General features: G+C 43.8%; 1 protein-coding gene across 2 annotated transcripts; it reads left to right on the forward strand.

Moving 5' to 3' along the window:
* The first annotated feature begins 819 nt into the window (after window positions 1-819).
* On the forward strand, window positions 820-14,496 carry CISD1 (CDGSH iron sulfur domain 1). 2 transcript variants are annotated; one of them, XM_055793833.1, is made up of 3 exons: window positions 820-975; window positions 6,674-6,879; window positions 12,249-14,496. In XM_055793833.1, exons 1-3 carry the CDS (start codon window positions 945-947, stop codon window positions 12,336-12,338), a joined length of 327 nt encoding a protein of 108 aa, XP_055649808.1. In that variant the 5' UTR covers window positions 820-944; the 3' UTR covers window positions 12,339-14,496. The 2 variants fall into 2 exon arrangements, with proteins under 2 accessions (XP_055649808.1, XP_055649807.1); XM_055793832.1 differs by having other exon boundaries at window positions 877-981.
* The last annotated feature ends 619 nt before the right edge of the window (window positions 14,497-15,115 follow it).

The raw sequence follows: 15,115 nt of genomic DNA on the forward strand, positions 1-15,115 counted from the left end.
GCTCGCGGGGCGCGCCGGGAAGTGCAGTGCGGGTAGCGCGCGCGTGTGGCGCTTGCGGAGCTTTCCTCATATCGGCGCTTGAAAATGTACTGGGGTTTGCGAATGGGCTTTGTTTAGACCTCGTTCTCTTCCCCCTGCGGATCCTGTGGGTGACTGGGAAACGGAAGCGCTATTAGGCTGTTTGGGTTCAAAAAGCAAAAGGTGCTTGAAGGTCACATCCCCCGCGGACACCCCGACGGGCGAAGGGGAGGTCAGCTGCGTGGGGCTTCCCTCACAGCACCCGCCCCTCGGCAAGAGCCACATGTCACGTTTGCAGTGCTGTACGAATGGAGCGGGAGAGGTGTGCTGGCTGAGAAGGCCGTTCAGGAAGGCCCTGACTAACAAGTCCTTAATCAGGGATAGGACTCTGGTAGTATTTTTTTTTTTTTTTAAGTAAAAAGTAGCAATCCTCTTGCTTACGTCAGTATCCCAAGTTTGTGAGGTTTAAGACAGCTGTCACTGAGCATATCGCTCTTTAGTTCACCTCCACAGCTTCACGGGACCAGTACGTTCTAATGGGCTTGCAGCGCCCCAGTGACGGGGGGCACTGGGCTGCCAGTCGTAAGGCCGCACCAGGCCGGCGTCTCCTCAGGATACATCGTGACGCCCCCCACCCACTTCACACGGGCACAGGGCCCCGCTGGCCTCAGGCACCGCCTTGCCCTCACTGAGCGTCCCGCGCCGGGCGCCAGGCCAGCGAGCAGCTCGGCTCCGCTCCGCTCTGCACCTCCCTCTGTCCCCTTCCCCGCCTGCAACCACCCCCTGCCACCGACCCCTTTCCCTCGCGGGGAGGCCTTTAAGAGGCGGGGCCTCGCCGCCATCTTGTGGGCGGGCGGGCGGCTGGCGGCGCATGCGCGGTGGGCCGCGGAGCTTCGCGTGCCCTCTACGGCGTCGGAGCAGGAGCGATGGGCCCGGGGCAGCACTCCGCCGTGCGGGGTACGGGTGCGCACGGCTGGTGGGGCGCGGGCGGGGGGTGCCGGCGGCAGACGGGGAAGGGGTGCCGTCCCGCCCCGCGTTGCGCGGAACCCCGGACCCCGGGGGACAAAATGGCGGTGTGGCCGCCCCCCGCGGGGGCTCCTGGGGACGGGCGGCGCGGACGAGCCGCTCTCTGTTAGTCGGCTGGGGGGGGGGGGGGGCAGCTGTGCCCCCGTACGGTCCCGGGGTGCGCGGAGCCCCGCGCCGCGCCTTGGCGTGTCTGTGGTGGAGGGCGGCCCGTTGCGGGCCCGCGGTGCTGCGCTGCCTTGTCCCCTCGCCTCGTGCTTGGTGTTGCCGTTGTTCTCTGATCAGCTGCCCCCTTGCTTTGTGTGCAGCTGCTCGGTGTAAAATTCATGAAAATCTGTGAATTTCTGGGGTTGTCACTTCTCCTCGCAGCCCGGTCCTGTGCCGTTGGGATAACCGCGGTGCTCGCCCTGTGCAGCGGCGGGCCTACGCCGCGCCTGGAGTACCTTGTGTGTTTGCAGTGCTGCTGGCGGGGCTGAGCTACCTGATTTCCCCCGAAAAACGAGCTTCGCTTGTGTGGCCGTGGCTCCCGGTTGCAAAGCCGTTCCTGGTTTGTGCCTTTAACTCAGTGGGCTCTATCCAGCTAGGTTGGTTTGTTTGGTTTTTTTTTTCTGGGGGAGGGTTTACACTGTTGGTACAGAGCCTGTTTGGCCAAGGCATCGCTATAATCTCGAATGGGTTATAAGGTGATGGAAGGCTGTGCTTATTAAAGTAATGAAACTGACGCCCTAAGGGTGACTTGGTAATAGCTTGCATGCAGGTTGGGTTCCCAAGGGCAGTTTGCGGTCATTTATAAGCTTGCAAGAATTAGAACAGCTCTTATATGGTAGGAATTGAGAAGAAAACCGAGTTTGTGGGGGAGGGAGAGCACGTGCTCTTAATCAGACTGCAGACATTCTCCTTACCCCGGGAAAGCAGGGGGACAGCTGATCAGAGCAGTCGGGAAGGTGCTTTGTCTCAGAGGAGGCGGTGACAGCGGGATACAGTTAATGTGATTTCTGTCAAGATTGAACTTGATCAGTGACTGGCAGGTCACAGCTTGCTCTTCAGCTTGCGTGTATCTCGGGCTGATGAATTTTTGAAATCATGCTAATGCCTTACTCTCTGCTGAAAACTAGGCACCAGAAACTCATCTTATTTTTGTGGCATTTAATTCCTGGTATTAAAAAACCCAAACAACTGCTTTTGTGTATATGTGCTCAAAGGTTACCCTTTGGAAGGCAGTGAATAGCACGGCTAGTGCTTTTTCTCATGACTAATATGGTGGTTTGCAGATGTGACCCTACACTGACCACAGATCCAATCACTGTGACTTATCTTGTGCTGCTTGTTGGCCAAATCCAACGATCTTTATCTCTCAGGTGGCCTCTCTGTTTTATGGTTTCAGTTAAATTAAGCTTGTCAGTCATAATCCCATTTCCTCTGAATGTTGTGAAGTAGTAGAAGTGGCTTTATCTGCTTGACAGGTTGGATTTTACCATTAGGCTTTCTGTGCAGCCAGTTATCCTGGACACTTCTTCAGTAAGCAAGTGTCACGTGTTTCTCCAGGCAAGGCCTGCAGAAAGTGGCCTTTTGTTGTGGTCGGTTACACTATGGGATTGTCAGTAACAACTTCTGGACAGTAATAGCCTCTTCATTGGCAACAAAAGGAGGAGAATGACACTTGAAAGTTTTTAAGCCCTTCTGAAGACAAAAAGTACAGATTTCCATGGAGTTACTATTCTGTAGCTGAATTTTGAATAACATGAACATTTTTTAAGCAGCAGAGGTAACTTGAAAATTGCCTCTTAGGTCTGTCTTGTACTAACTTTGTAGGGCTGCAGCTATGCCCCGTGTTGTTGCCAGTTCCTGGAAAGTAAATTGATACGTGTCATAATGAGATTTGTGTACTTCTTACAGAGCCAAGAGCATCTTGGCTTCTTCATATGCTTGTCAGTGCAGATAAAATGTCTGAGCACTCTGGTAGGTCTAAAACTTCCTCTGTAGCCTGTATGTGGAAACATCCAGAGTAATACTCTAGCTGGTTAGAGATGGAAGAGAGGAGAAACTGTGATCCAAATCTCTAGTTCATTAGGACATGCCCAAAGAATATAGAAGAAAATAAAGTCCCCTCATTGGCTTGTTGCTGTTCTCATCTTCTTTTTTTTTTGTTTTCCTTTTGTTTTACTTCTGTGCACTGTCTCCTCTCCTAGGATTGCGTTTTTTGAGCTCCTGTTTCCTTCTTTCTGTCACTTCCCTTCTCTTCGTGCGTTAATTTTCCTGCAGTTTTAGCCAAACCTTTTCCACTGTTTAGTGCTTATGACATTGAAACAATTTTTCTGCCATGTTACACAGACCTCTAGTGTGTGGATCTGTAGTGCTTTGTAACATTGTGTTTTGGTATTATACCAGAATTGGAATTTGTTTAATAATCATTCAAAAGTTGCTCTTAGTGTTTTTATTTTAAAAAGAAATAAAAAACCTGTCATTCCACATCAATGTCACTCTGTTAACAGATTCCTCTTCAAGTAATAGATGCATGACCTTAGGAGTTTGGCAGCAAACTGTTGAATTGGCACCAGAGGCCTATTGAAACAGAGGTTAAAGTATTTAAAACTTTTGGGAAGTCTTTTCTTTCCAGGTGCAGTGTTATGGTTAACTTAGTTTGAAAGATGAAATGGGCATTCCAGCTCTTTCAAATGTATTTGTGAAACAAAACACTTGACAAGGAAACTTACTGTCTCTGAAACCTTGCAGGATGGTAACTCCATAAGAGAGTCTTATTTGTTAAATTTAAATAGCTTTCATAAATTTACATTATGTTTATTAAGGCAATTCTGAACTTTATAAAGAATGGGCTACTCTAAATGTTTGGATTTCATGTATTATCAGCTGATAGCATTTTTCACCCGGATACAGCTCCTGAAAAGTGATTGAAAAATCTAATACAGTAAAAAAGACACTATGATGTATTATAAGAAAAAAAAATATCTTAAGCTATTTGTATGTATACACTTTGCCCATGTGTATAATAGATGAATCTGGCCCTCAGGAGAAGTAGTAGAGGGTCACTGAAGTATGAGATGACAATTACTTTAATGATCCCTGCTTGTTGAGCTGGTTGTGCTGTGCATGGTTATGTGGTAGGTGGCATTAGGAATAGCTAGAGGGATCTGGGTTAGATACAGGGGCGCAGACTAGCCCTTCTGAATGTGCTGCAAAGCTACTAAATTATAGTGCAGACTTTCTTGCTCAAGCTGTGAGTTGTAGAAGTATTTTTGTCATCAGGATTTTTTCCTCTGCTGTTTTGTTAAGCTGACCTGGACTTTGGGATAGGTGCAATAGACAATCAGCTTCCTTAAGGTACAGCACCTTAAAAGGGTGGTTCAATGGTAGGTGTCAGCCTTGGCCTTTATTAAAATCACTTTTTCCTTTTGGTTTCCTTAAGGGGATGGAATTCTATCATTGTCCCCTCATTGGTTACTTAAAAACATAGGTTAAGATTTGATTCGTTGGCAAACACATCGGCTAGCAGCTTGGGCAATGCTTGCAACCACTGCTTTTCTGAAATCCCCAGTATGGGGAATCCCTCTGTTTTGCCTGCCACTGTTGCTGCACTTGACATCTCATCAGAAATCACATTAAAACTTGTCAGACCCAGCTTGTCAATGAACTGGTTGGGTACCTCCTCCCTGCTGTGTTTGGGGAAATAGGCTCAAGCAAGAAGGGGAAAGGGTGCTCCAGGCGTCTCTGCAGTGGCTTTCCTTGGGAGAACCTGCTGCCTCTGATTTAAACTGTGGTGGTTCTTTGGATTAGTTTGGGCTGGTTTGCTAAATTAAAGCAGATTTTCATAGAATCCCTTCTTTAATTTACCTCCTGACTTCTTTACCCTATTAGAATTGGAACTCTGGCTAGTTTGTGATGGGGAGATAGAGAGGTGAGAACTCACCGTGCTGGATAGATTCACAGTATGCTTTCCTGGGTTTTTATTGTTCTAAAGAATTTGGGAGCAGGGAAACATGCCCTAAATCCTTTGCTGTTAAAGATGGCTTTCTGTATCTTAATATGACTCTGTTACAGAGAGGGTTTGTCGTTCATTTGCAGGATAGGTCTCTGTATGTTGGTCTCTTCTGCTTCATTTCCTAAGAAAATGAACTCTGAAGGATTTCTGCGTCTTTTACACCTTTAGTAAGATTCTAAAGGAGTGCCTGTCTACCCTGATCTTACAGAGCTGCAGACATGGTACAAGTATTTGTCTAATTCCACACATTGCTGTGTACAGACCCTCATGGATCTGCATGGTGCATGTGAGCTAACACAATGTTTTAGCTGAAGAGATGTCTTGGCATGGATTTCAGAAACTGCGGTGGAACAGGGGCAGAAAACCTTCTTGATCTTTTTAGTGCAAGCTTACAGTGGCAATACAGCGAGTCAGTTGCCTGTGGAAGGTAGGAAGAACTAACAAAGGCTTTTTGTTTCTTCTTAGCCTTTAATGTAGTAAAGTCTCATGCTCCAAAGATGACGTCTAGCTTGGCATCTTTCAAATCCGATGTGAAGATGGAAGGGTGAGGCAGAAGTTCCCAACTGGAGACTGTTCTAGTTTTCTCAAGTTGTGTAAATGTGCTAAAACTTAAATTCCTCTTTGATTTGTCTGTAGAATCAGCCAAACTGTGTATGTACGTATTAGAGACACGTGTGAGTAAAAAGTGGTGGATAAAAAGCAAAGAAAGACCAGTTACATGCTGCTCCGAGAGAAATGGCTGGGCTGTTGCTGCAACCAGAACCTTTGGGCTGAAGTCCAGCGTATTTTTGTGGGGCAGAGAGAAAGAAGAGTCACAAAAAAGTAGGAAAACTCTTTGCAGGAAGGGAAATTGTACTAAGTGAACATGACTGCGAAGTTTGTAGTGATAACTAGAGGGAGGAAAAGTGAGGATGAGCGGTGTTGGGAAGAGGGTTTTTTTAATGGAAGTTGTCTTTCAGAGAGTCAGGACCTAGTCTAGTTAAAATAAATTTGTGCTATTACTCTTAAATAACAGTCTTTTTGGACCCTTGTTCTTCCCTGTACACCACAGTAGGGATTTCATCCAAGCTGGCTTTTGTTACTGGTGGTAGTATATTAAGTAATTTCTTCATTGCTGAACACCGGTTAAATTTCTTCAGTTAGAAGATGCATGATACTAAAACCTACTTGGTAATCATACCTTGGGGGGATCCTGCTTGGGTTGGTGATGCTGAATGTGCTTCTTCAGTGACTTTCCTGCAACTGAAACAACAGGGTTTTCTGCTGGTACAGGGTGTATTTATAGCTGGTTTAATGTGCTGAACTTGGAAACGCTATACTACTATTGTTGGTATCGGAGGTTTCCAAATAAAAGGGTAAAAAACCAAAACACACCAAATGCTGCCAGTTGAATCCTCACCTTGTGTAGAAGGGCTTGGGGTGAAGGAGCACTGATCAGTTAAAAGGAGTAGATTAACTTGGTAAGTGTCAAAAGAAAATATTCTTCTGAACCAGTTTATTACTACTATAGAACAAAAAGGTGTTGGGAAGTAAAGGTGTTGCCACAAGCGTGAAGACATTTACTACTGAGTAACTTTACCAAAATGTTGTGGTCAAAACTTGACATTTTCTTTTTCTTCTTCTCTCTTATTCTAGTTGAATGGATTGCTGCAGTTTCCTTAGCTGCTGGAGCAGCTGCTGTTGGGTATCTAGCTTACAAAAAATTTCTCTGTAAAGACAAATGCTGCAAAGCAATGGTCAATCCCCATATCCAGAAGGATAACCCCAAGGTAGTCCATGCATTTGATATGGAAGATCTAGGAGACAAGGCTGTGTACTGTCGTTGTTGGAGATCTAAGAAGGTAAGAGAAGAATAAGTGGTCCAATTTTGTTCATGTGCATGTATCTTTCAAAAAAACTAGTTTCAAACCGCTTTATTTAGTGGAAGCTAACTTCTTTTCACCTGAACTATTCTGCAGTGAGATGTAGCAGTTCTGTAATTCATAAAACTATGTAGTTTTATGCTGTCTTGCAGTGAAGCCTGCAGATCGGTGCTGATAGTGAACAAAATGTTTCTGTAGCTCTGAAGAAGCAGATCTCTTGAAAGGAAAGGTGCTGTATGGAGCAATCATAGTCATGAATGACAGCTTTTTGTGTGCTGCCTGTGCTAATACTGAGGTTTATCCAAAGCTACTGGCCTGTTGGCAATGGGAGCTCAGGAACTATAGTCTGAGAGGACCTTAAACACCTTTTACTGGAGAAAGTTGGAAGCTTAGTTTTTTCAGTCAGAAAGTACCTTGTTCATGATGTTAATAACAGAAATCAATTAAGAATTCTCTTGGTATACCAGACCTGGTATCAAATTGTCACTTGCAATACCTGAACCCATCTTTAGATCTTGTAGACAGAGCGAGTTCAGAATTGTTGTGGGAAGAGCCTGACTTGTGCAGATGGTAGTACTGCTGTTCTGTCCTGAACTTACTGTTGTAGTACTGCCGCGTACTGTAGATAGCTATCTTTTGCTACATGAGTACCTTGGTGAATTATTTCCAGTGGTGATGGAGACGATCTAAAAAGAAGTCACTGTGGTTAAAAGCTTTTGAAGAATCTAGACAGATGGACTTAATGTGTTTGTACCTTTGCAAGGCAAAATAGTTATATGGGTAATCCCAAAGTAAAGCCAATGAAATCATGATGGCATATTTTAAGCCTTTATTTTTGAGCAGTTAGAAGTCTGGCCTAGACACTGGTCCAGCTTATGTGCATGTGAAGTTGGGTTGTCTCAATTGACTAAAATTAGTGGTAAGTGTGACACCCAGCCTTTCAATAACGCGGAGATGAGATTTAATCTGAGGTCGAGGTGCGTGACATTTGATGTAGCTGAGATCTGTGCAATGTATCTGTAGCAGTAGTGCCAGGACATGTAATGAGAAAAAACAGATTTAATGAGTAGCCTTGTGCATGTACCACTGGCACACATTTAAGTTTTTTTTGGGAATTCAAGGCGCTAATGTGTGGAGACTGAAATAATACAGCCCTTCAAAGCCAGGTAACCAAGGCCAGCTGCCTTGAAATCTAGCTTGCTCTCCATCAGTGAACTGAAACCCAGACTTCTCAAGCCTTAGATGCTAGTCTGATTGGGCCACGCTGAAATTTTCCAGGTGTTGTAACTTTTCAGTTCTTGGTGTTGTCAGATCTGATTTTATTGCCTTGCTGGTGAAAGTAACTCGGGTAGTCACTGTAGCTGTATTTGGTTTAACACTGAAACACTACTGAGGATTAAACAGCACCATGATTTGATTCTAAAATAGTCCTGTGGAGGTGGACTCGTCTGCTCTACTCTGTCCAGAGTCTGAACTGAAAAACATAATACATTCCTCCTACCATGGCCACAGTGTGCTCCGCAGACTAAGTTACATATTGTATGGTTGTACCACAGGGAAGTGTGTACATTTACATGCAGTGCTGATGGGTGTACACCATGCAGGTATCATTCATATATATACCAGTATTGTTGCTAAATATTTGTGGCAAGTCTCGACTGACAGCCAAAATCCAAGCACTGGAAGTTGCCATGACTGGTACAGTTTCAGAAAAGAAAAAAGGGAAAGAGAAAAGCTGCTTTAGGTATCTGCACTTTCTGAATTTGGATTTACCTCAGGTGCCTCCTTCAGTGCTTCTGGGAAAAAAGTAAAAAATAAAATCCTAACTTGAACCTTGCTTTTTTTCTGAACAGAAATGGAAGATAGTGGTTGTATTGCAGCTCCTGCCAATATTCTTGCTATTGTTTGAGACTGTCTTTTTTTGTGTGAAATAAAAATCTTAAGCACGGTTTGGCATATATTGAAGGGGACTTGTCAGTTCAGGAACGTACTGTCCTACTGAGTTAAGGCTCTGAAATCACACACTGAAAGGAAGTAGATGGGGCTACCTTATAATGAGTCTATTCTTTGAACTCTGATCTGAAAGTCTTGTAAAGACATTAAGGAGGTCAGCGGAAAATTTTGAAGGCATTTGTTTTCTTTTACTGATGCTTAATAATGAGTATTTTAATCAGCATGTTCTGCTTGAAGGACTGCAGTTTCCAGTTTTGCTGCCACCTTCTTGCCCTGATTGGTTGACCTTTCATGGTGGGTAGAATAATTTTTAAGATGGTGTGCGTGATTCTTATGCTCAGTTATTGCCAAGCAGTAATAAAATAAGAGACATTCCACATCATTCCAATGTGTGTCATCTTTGGAAGTAGTTAACGGGCATTATCCGTTCCTTACAGTTCTCAAACACTAAGGTCCTGTTAAAATTTCTAAGGTGATGTTTATATGATCACAAGATGGTAGAATGTGTGTGCTTCCAATGCAGGGGAATAAAAATCAAAAGCAATAAGTATCCACTCTGTTAAATCAGTGGTGTATGGGGATCTCTATTCCATATATAGGTTAGAATTAAGTGTCCTCTTATATCACTGCATGAGCACTTCTCATCAGATTTAGCCTAATCTGAACCAGTAGCATTATGAATCATAGGATACTTCTGTGTGCGCTGACAGTGTGCATGTACTACAGCTGACTTTGCATGGTGTACCTCCCATACAGGGAATAAAAAAACAGTTGGACTATACCAGGGTGGTTTGGAGTAACCCTTCAAAAAAGGAGCAAAATCATTTTCAGGGTTTTGTGTTTTTTCCGCCACGCCCCCCCCCCCCCCCCCCCCCTGAAATAGTACTTCAAAGGCTTTTGCTTGTTTGTGCTGGCCAAAGCCTTCATGGAGTGTTTGTGTTTGAACAAACCACATGTGGTATCTTCAACGTGTAATCTGTTAAAGCAGGTAGTAGGTAGTTCTTTAAATGGCTGTCTCCTGCCCAATGTTGTGCTGTGCAGGCACTTGACAGGGCTGCTTGTCAAGTTTTGTGGAAGAACCAATTGCTCAAATTTACCAGTGTAGAGGCAAGAGCTTTGTCTTAAAACCAAACTGTAATTAGTCTAAAGTCAGAACACTTGTTTTCTTAATCTTCTACATTTTTAACTGTGTGAGCTGAAGGGAAGGGTTAATTTGCTTTCTTTTTCAATGACCTGCAACCTCTGTGCCTTCCAGAGAATTATTTAGTCCCCAGGCTGTGGGTCAAGGAATACTGCTGCAGAACATCAGAAGTAGCAGTAGAGAATCTAAACTTGTTCAGTGTCAAGGGAAATAAGCTGAGCTGTCCGCATCCCTGCACGCTTCCCTCAGGGTTTGAGCTTTGGTCACTGCTGCTAGCCTGCTTTATTTTAATTAAGGATAAAGATGTTGTGTCAGCCTCAGGATCCACCTATTCAATATCTGGCCCTCAAGGTGATCAAGTGGGTCCTCTGGAAGAGTGGTGGTGGTCTTTTGGTTTGGGTTTTTTTTTCCTGGTGTGGTTTTGGTTTGGCTTTTTTTTCCCCTGAGGAGCTCAAGTCTATTGTCCCAGCCCCTGGGAGCCAGTGGTTCTTGAGACCAGCTGATGCAGAGGGTGAATTCGGAGCAGTCACAGTTGGTAGCTGTTAAATACCTTTTGATGTTCTCTGAAACCTATGAATCCCACCATTTCTGTCACTTGCTAACTTGAAGTGATGATGTTGCTGTAGCTGGACCTTGGGCTTGCCTCCTTGGGCCCTGTGAGATGTTAATGTCAGATGGAAGCTGGGTAGATGCTTCTGTGAAGACCAGTGAACTGTGGGGCTGCATGGAAAAAAAAAAATTGGCCCAGGAATATCTGGGTTGGAAGCTGGTCACTGTCCCATGAACATACACATTCTGGTTTGATCAGTTTTCCAAATATCTGTCAGTACCTACTCATTGAGTCACAAATGACTGATGCAATGATAAAGTTCCTGCATTAATCAGCTTACAGGAGTATTCTCTGAATTCAGTGTTTCTTTATTTGGAAATATCACCTGCCACTTATAGCATGGATTTTGACATTTTGTAACTGTGAAAAACAAAAAAAACCCCACCTCTTGTCTCTGCCCCCCACCTACCTCGCCTCACGGGGCATGTGGCTTTATTTTTAGGGCTCTGGGAATTTTTTTTGCAAGTATATTGTCTTCATTATATTATCTTGTGCAGTGCTTTGAAAATTTTTATTCTAACTTAGCATGGGTGATAGGGTATTAATTTTTTTCAATGGCTATGACTGAGGCATGAACACTGGGATCAGTGGAATGTCAAAGACTGATTGTGACTGTACTGTGAGAGAATATTGCTGTTGAAAGAGGCAAAAGCTGAGTAATGCCCAACTTTGATTCCCAAAATTCCCAAAAAAGCAAACAAAATAGTAACAATGCAAAATACTAGAGTGATTTCTGTGATCGCCTCCCGAGTTTCCTTTGCAGAGCAGGCATAGCCCTGAAAATGCAGCCTTGACAAGTGATGGGATCTAACCTCGCTCTTGCATGTAAGAAGAGCAACCCAGGAGCAGAGTGGTTGTCACTGGTCTGGGACCTGGGCGGTTACAGTCAGCTAGGCTAAAGGGAGTCCCCATGGGTCTTGCTCTGACCAGGCTGTTCTAGGGTTTTTTTTTGATGGAACAAATGTTTCTTCAAATTACTTCCTCAGCGCTACCTCGGTGCTTAAGAGCCTTTCATGAATAGCCATGTCAGTTGGAAGTGCAGGTTTTTTCCATTAGCAGGTCAAAATCCTAATGTGGAAGCCAGCTTATGCAAAAGGACCTTTGTGTCAATGAGAGAAATTAGCTATGTCAGGGTAAAGCAAAGCTGGCTTGCCACTTCAGCTGTCTGGAGGCAGGACTAATAGACAAGCTAGGGAAACTGTCCCTTTCCTCATCGTGTGCTATGGAGAAGCAGGGAAAAAAAATCAGCTAAGGAGCTCCTCACCCTCACCTTCTGTAACTGCTCTCAGCTCTGGCTGTTGCCCAGGAAAATGGTCTGTGGGGCAAGGCTGAGAGCAAGATATTCCAGGTAGGTTACAGTTGAAGGTCAGCTCAGGATGAGTTTTCCTCATGCTGGCCAGAGGCAGGAACACCCGATAGGGTGGAGTTGCTGCTTTTTCGTAACAAGCCTTTCATCCATTCTGTGCTCACATGGACAAAACTAGTGTTCAGCCAAAACGCTGGGAGACCTGAGATGCTAGCACAGAAGTTGTGGTGTGCGGTCACAGTGGATTTAATGACAAGATGTTCTAATGAACTTTCAACATAGGTTCTTCATGCTGACTCTGCATGTACTTTAGATGTATTTATTCTTTCTTTCTTCAGTTCCCGCTGTGTGATGGCTCTCACACAAAGCACAATGAGGAAACCGGTGACAACGTTGGGCCTCTGATCATCAAGAGGAAGGAGGCGTAGAGTGGACAGTAGAAGCTACAAAATGAATGTCTGACAAACCCTCTGCTCACTTGTAATTGGGGAAAAAACCACAAATTCTTTGTCATGCCACTGAAGACTTTCCAATGTAGTATATACATCAGGCTTCAGCATGTGTATTTTCTCTGGTGTTTGTCTTGTTTTAATCACTACAATGCATAATTTACTAAATAGTCATGGTTTAGATTTTTTTGTCCTGTAAGGTGTGTGTACCCTGTCACTGAGTATGAAACTAAAATGACGCACAGAATGTACTTCATCAGAAAATAAGTATTAAATTATTTTCAAATACATGTGTACTACTTTGAGGCTATTCCATAGAACAGTGTTTGAAAGGTAGATGCTAAAATCCTGGAGAGGTTCTGAAGTTACAGGTCTCGACAGATTTCTATGTAAAAGGCAGCAGCAGGAAAGAAGTCATGGTGCCAAAATGCAGCTTAAGCTCTGATTATGCTGTGTTTTCTGCAGGTGTCACGTTTGGCCTATTACACTACTGTTCTGTGTGGCTTCTGTAAAAGGAACAAATTCAAAATAGCTATCTGTGAACAGAGGACACGAAAGGTTTACAGCAAGATGGGGCTAAAGGGCAATTTTACCTTTGATTTTTCCTGCAGTGATGAAACTTGACCCTACTACCGTATGGTATCAGGAACATACTACTGGAACTGCAGATCTGTATTTAGAGTAGGATGAGGAAGATGGTCGCTGCGAGAGCTTTCTTAATCGACAAGCAGAATAATACAAAGTGCTCAAAGAGTGATGGGCAGGGGTGGCAGGGTTGTTTTTGCTGCTAGAAAGCCTTGGTTTAACTTGCAGTGTCTAGCAGCGAAGCTAATTTCCCCAGACTAGGGGACACTTCTCAGGCGGGGAGGCTATGCTGATATATTCCAGAAGCTAAAATAAAAACTAAAACTCCACCCATTGTTACTGTCTGCTTCATCATTGCTCTGGCTGGTTCCGGAGGACTCTTCCTGCTGCAGAGGGAGGAGGCACACCTTTCTTACTAAGTGGCCTTAGGCTCTATGTGTCTTAAATAACCCCTATCTCCCTGGGCTATTAGTAGTTCAGCTAATTTTACCAAAAGAACTGACATGGACAAGGAAAGGCTTTGGTGACAGCTAGAAACAAGGGGGGAAAGGGTGAGACAAGGAGAGCTCTTACCCTCCTTTTGTATGGCGCTTGTCTGCATTGTCTGGCATGGTTGCATTAATGGCTGTCATGCTGGTTTCCTTAAATTAAATAGCTTTGATTTATAAACAGGCAAATACTACAAAGCAAAACCCAAAGAGTAGGGTAGCAGAGGGCAGTTTTTTATTAAACCCAGTCCCTTAGCATAATTGCAGCCTGTGTAAGACTGAGCTCTCAATGTCCTGGGACAGAGAGACTACCTCAGAGCTAGAAGAATAGGCCTTTGCAAGAAGCTGACATTTTGACCTGGACCCTTAAGGATTCTTCCAGATGGCTGGGGCAGTAGAGGTTTTAGTTAATTTTCTTTTTTTACAGGTGTGGTTGGTATGACTGATGAAGATTGAAGAAAATGTCTTACGTGTTCTCTATGTGAGACTTTCAGAGGCTGAGGTCTTAGCTGACTGATCTAAAATTTGGCAGAAAGCACAAAAAGTAGAGAAGATGGCACAGAAGTAGAAAAGGAGGGTTTGTAGGTGGAGTGCTATTGCTATAGTAGGGACAACAACTGTCTGTGAGAGACCTCTGCTTGTAAGAAGCTGCAGTCAAATTTTGTTTCTATCTTCCTGCCCTGACTGTAAAGATACCTGATATTTTTTACTTGGCCAAGTACTGATGCATATGGAAAGTTGTTTTAACCTTGAATTATCAAATACATTGCTTTTATCCAAAACAAAGTTATTTCTGTATTATTAGAATGTGACACTGCATATTTCTGTATTTTTGTCAAATACACGTTTGAGCTAATCTTAATCTTGAGGTTGTAGTATCTGTGTTATCTCATGAGTGTGCTGTTTTTGTCAAGGGAGAGTTACACTGTTGTGTAGTGCTGTATGCCAATGCTACTGTAATCATAAACCTGTGTCTGGGTTGGGTTTTCCCTCTGAAACTTCTTTTCCCGTTAGCAGCAAAGCCTGGCTGCTCTTGATGGAATAAAAGTTCACTGAAAACTGCAGTATGTGCTGAGAGATGAAGTCCTGAAGTTTCAGATGAGTCTCCGGAGTCCTAAAACTATTTCCTGGAGTTTACCAATAAAACATTTCCTGGAGTTTAGGCATTGGGGAACTGGGTTCCATGAGGAGTTTTCCTTACTGGGAAGCAAAGATGCAGAAGCAGTGTCTTTGTTGATTTACATCTTGGTGGGTTTGTTTGGGAGAAGTGTCAAATTTCTGAATATTGACACAAAGGGGTTAAATCTTACTTTTATGTATGTACAGTTTTCTGTACTGTACCTAGAAGTTCCTGTTACTTGTGTATGTGAGCTGTTTGAACATGACAATGAAGAGAGATACTTGAATTTGTGTAAACAAACTTGGCAGCAGCCTTGATGAGCGTCACAGAAAACACTTTATTTTTTTCTTATACCATGATAGGTTATCATATTCTGATGGTCTGAGTGCTTGCTTGCTTGCTCTGGTGTTTTCTGAAATCTCTGTTCTTCAGTGCTTTCCTCAAATAATCTCTAGAATACGAAGTGAATTGGTTAGATTTTTACCAAGTCTTAACTGTAAAGAAATTCTTCTGCAAATGGGCAATTTTCATCTCACACTGAAACTCCTACACGAAAATGTGGT

Source organism: Falco peregrinus, chromosome 1 (assembly GCF_023634155.1).
Source record: "Falco peregrinus isolate bFalPer1 chromosome 1, bFalPer1.pri, whole genome shotgun sequence".
Lineage (NCBI taxonomy): Eukaryota > Metazoa > Chordata > Aves > Falconiformes > Falconidae > Falco > Falco peregrinus.